Raw genomic sequence first — 4198 nt, 5'->3', positions numbered from 1 at the left:
TATATTTACAGAAAAACACGTATAAACCATCACACTTAATTTTAAAAAACTATATTACATGAGAACAATCATTCATCCGAACAACCAATCATGACAGTACATTATCATGCACTTGAACTTTCATTTACGTGGTCACTCGTAAATGAATATTCATATGGTGTTAATATAATACTTTTTTTCTTTTTTAAACATACACTTACATTTATAACAAACCCTACATACAAACTAAAACCATTAAACATTTTACACAACTTCATACCATACGACTCGAAACATAACTTTAAACCTTAATTATCAAAGAAATTATTACAAGCAAACACCATAGATATAAATTTAATGATATTATAATAATATTTATCTTAATATCATCATAATTTCATCATAATATTTCAAATCTGCACGAATATAATCTCAATCTACGAGTAATATTCTAACCCACGTTAGGAATCAGCGCCAGCGCCTTGCTAGTAAGCCTCGCGGCCCTCAAAACCAGTTCTCTAATCGCATCCCTTTTTCCCCCCAAATCCACATTTTGGAGCTCATCCGCGCACATATTGTCTTCCGTCAGCGCCGCGCTCACCCATGTCCGCGCATTCTCTGCCCATTCCCTCCCTCCTCCCATCCCATCCCGCGACTTCTGCAGCTTCTGAACCGAGTCCCTCATCGTCATCAAGCAATCGCGAAGCACCACACTCTCCCCCGGCTTCAACGGCGCCACGCTTTCCGCCATGCTCGAGATCGCAGCCAGCGCGCTCTTCGTCTGCGCCAGGCTCGCCGAAACCGCCGCATGCGCCAGCTGCTCGGAGCTCGAGCGCGCTTTGCTCGAGTAAGACGAGAGCGAGTCGCGGCACAGCGGCGGGGGGGTGATGATGTCGTCCTGCGGGCTCGTGTTGTTGCGGCCATCGGAGCCTGCAGCGCTACCAGCAGAGCGATTGTAACAGCTAAAGCTACAACATTTCCATCCATCTCGATTGTTTTGTCAGTATGCAGTGGAGATTGAAGTGCGAAAAGGGCTTTCTTTTATAGTCGAAAGAAACTATGGAGATATGTGGCCGGGCATTAATTTTCAAACGACCGGAGAGATTGAGAACGAGAAGCTTCTGCTTATGGGGATGGGGGGGTTAATACTTTATTAACGTTTTTAATTAATACGAAGGTACTGAAAGTTTGAAAATGCTGTCTTTGCTAGCTTGTTTGAGGGGGCGGAGACGTAGAGGCAAAAGTCAGAACTTAGGACTGCGTGCTAAGTAGATTTAAACGTGGATAGATTCAGGAGGAGGAGTGTGGTGTTAACCGTGTGGCATTTCTTGCGGCGGTTACACCGGATCTGGTTGGTGGAAGTAATCGGGAGTCGCCGGAGTTTAATTAACTGTGGGAGATTACGTGTTTGATTTAAGGGAATGAAGCGAGTATGTGAAGAAATGGAAAAGAAAAGTCTGGACTTTTATGGATTAGTTCAAATTCCGGGAGTAGTTATCCGATCAAATCTTAATTTAGATATGTATTTGAGGCTGAGTTGATGAAATAAATGTCGGCTGCTATATATAGCTTAGATGCATTTAGAATATTTTTGAAGAGTTAAAAATGTTTATTTGGAAAAGAAGGTCGTTGTTGCCTGGAATTAACATTGCCTTGGCAATTGTAGTAAACAAATCTTGCTCACTAACTAATCATTTTCATTAACTGTAATAATACAGATAATTTAATTACTAATCACACTCTCATACTCACAACATTATGAACTAATTACAGCTTCCTGTAGATCACTATAAAACCTATACTTTGTAGTCGGTTTTTGGTATTTTTTCCTGACGAAAATAATAAACGAGAAAATAATAAACGAGGTTATGCGCTTTTATATAAAGTTTTAAAATTTTAAACATGCTAACGCGAATTTATTTATTATTTTTTTGTTGGCCACATTTCTTGCTGAGAGCTGTTTTTGCCCCCAACGGGAAAATATTTGCGTACATAAGATGTACGCAGCGTTGCGTACGTCCAGGGGTTATTCAGGGGGTACAGGGGGGTTATATCGGGGCTATACCCCTCTGTAACCTCCATGTAACCTAACTGTAACCTACAAATAAGTTCCGCGGTTTTGTAGTTTCGTGAGAACAAATAAGTTACACGGAGGTTACATGTGAGTAACACGGAAGTTACAGGGGGGTATAACTCGGATATAACCCCCCTGAATAACTCCTAATGTACGCAGCGCTGCGCACATCTTATGCACGCAAATATTTTCCCGAATTTCTGGCTTTCAGGCTTTTTTAGGGAAAATATTTGCGTACATAAGACGTACTAAGCGCCGCGTACGTCCAGAGATTATTCAGGGGGTACAGGGGGGTTATATCGGGGTTATACCCCTCTGTAACCTTCCTGTAACCTCTTTATAAACTACATGTAACCTACAAATGAGTTCTACGCTTCTGTAGTTTCATGGGTACAAATAAGTTACACGGAGGTTATAAGGGAGTTATATGGAGGTTACAGGGGGTATAATCATGAATAACCCCTAACGTACGTAGCATTGCGTACGTCTTATGTACGTAAATATTCTCCCTTTTGGAAAATAGCCCTTCGCAGTGTTTACAGCCCATACTGCAGGCAATATATGATGCAAGCAATCCTCGGACTTCCGAATTTAGTGAAAAGTAGCAAAAGTGGCGAAAAGAAAAATATCAAAAGAGATAATTTTAGGAATAATTACATGCATGCCACTTAAAAATTTCCTCTTATTTACAAAACTACCTCTAGCACCTGTCTTTAATTTTTTAAAAAAATTAAGAAACGGGTGCATTTACCCATGCATGAACAAAACATTGGAATTTATCATGAATTTTGATATTTGAGTTAGAATTTGAATGCTCATTTTGTAAATAATAAAGTTTCAAGTGTTATGTATGTAATTGCTAATGTAAATTTATGATTTTCTTATGAGGCATTTATGCACACAACACAATTTTTATATATTTACATATTTAACATCTAAACATTCATATTTGCATACATAACACTCAAATAATTATATTTCATAAAGAATTTAAGTGTAAATAATTTTTTTATATGATATATACCGTTCACATACATAGGATTTAACATCACAACTGTGTAAAACATAAAAATGTTGTGGTATTTATGTAAATTTTCCTTTTTTTATATTGGAAGATTTACATCTATAACACTCAATTTTTATCTATTTACGTATCAATCACATAAACTTTTTTTCTTACAAATACGTCATCTTGTTTATGAATGAAAAGTTGTATTTCTTACTTAAGTGAAAATCTTGGGTAGTATAAATGTAAACAGTTTTAGATATGAAAATAAATAAGAAATTGGGTGGAATGCATGAACATTCCCAGTTTTATTTATGGGCCACATGGGTCAAAGGGCCTTCAATAATGACAAAGCCCACTTTAGCACGTCCATGCACTTTGTTGTGGCTTCAAACAATAGTTTTACAAGATTTTTAATATTAATTAATTATGTAATATGGAAAACAAATCTGTCCACGTACGAGTCAATTAATCAAATGACAAATTGGCAATCTTTAAAAAATGGTTCCTTCCCATCTGTTCCTGAATTCAGCCGCCATTTTTCTAGACGATCCAGCCTAATAATTCAATTGGTTGAATCTTGATTTATCCGTGAATTGTTCTCAAGAAATTAAGCATAAGATAGAAGAAAAAGAGAGAGGCAGAGAGAGCAATGCACAGCAATAAATAATAATTTGAGAGAAATATGTACCCTTTTATTTATAGAATGGTTCCGTGTTTATAAAAAAAATGAGCACATTACGTGAAGTTATATCAATATTATTATAGGTATTTTACATATATGAGCTTAGAGTTTGGCCACTCTAGGGCTTGGCCGACTGGGCTAGCGAGCCTCTGATAGGAGATGTTGATTGGCTAAGCTCGGCAAACACTACCGCTTGGCTAGACTAGTGAGGCACGCCGATCGGCCAGGTTTGGTAGTTATTGCCGATCATTTGGGATTGATATTATTGGTTGGCTGACCTTTTACTGGCAAAGGGCCGACAATACGGACTCGGTCGGCTAAATCATGTCGATCAGTTAATCAAGTCTGACTATTGACACTTGATCCCTAATGAGGAATTTCTTTGGACAACGCAAGGCTAGGCTCTCTGGCAGAGGATAAATCGTTGTAATCCGATAGGTAGCAGCCTGTAGAT

The 4198-nt window shown here is 38.1% G+C and overlaps 1 protein-coding gene across 1 annotated transcript; it reads right to left on the bottom strand.

The window, feature by feature from the left end:
* Nucleotides 1-414: 414 nt before the first annotated feature.
* Nucleotides 415-976, bottom strand: LOC110038858 (pectinesterase inhibitor 3-like; the record flags this gene model as incomplete). The annotated part of the gene is made up of 1 exon (XM_020743780.1): nt 415-976. A coding segment is annotated over one exon (546 nt), but the record flags the coding sequence as incomplete, so codon positions are not given.
* Between the last annotated feature and the right edge of the window lie 3222 nt (nt 977-4198).

The sequence above is a fragment of the Phalaenopsis equestris genome, unplaced genomic scaffold (assembly GCF_001263595.1).
Source record: "Phalaenopsis equestris unplaced genomic scaffold, ASM126359v1 Scaffold000002, whole genome shotgun sequence".
NCBI classification, from domain to species: Eukaryota; Viridiplantae; Streptophyta; class Magnoliopsida; order Asparagales; family Orchidaceae; genus Phalaenopsis; species Phalaenopsis equestris.
This window is presented reverse-complemented; position numbering and strand designations above follow the sequence as displayed.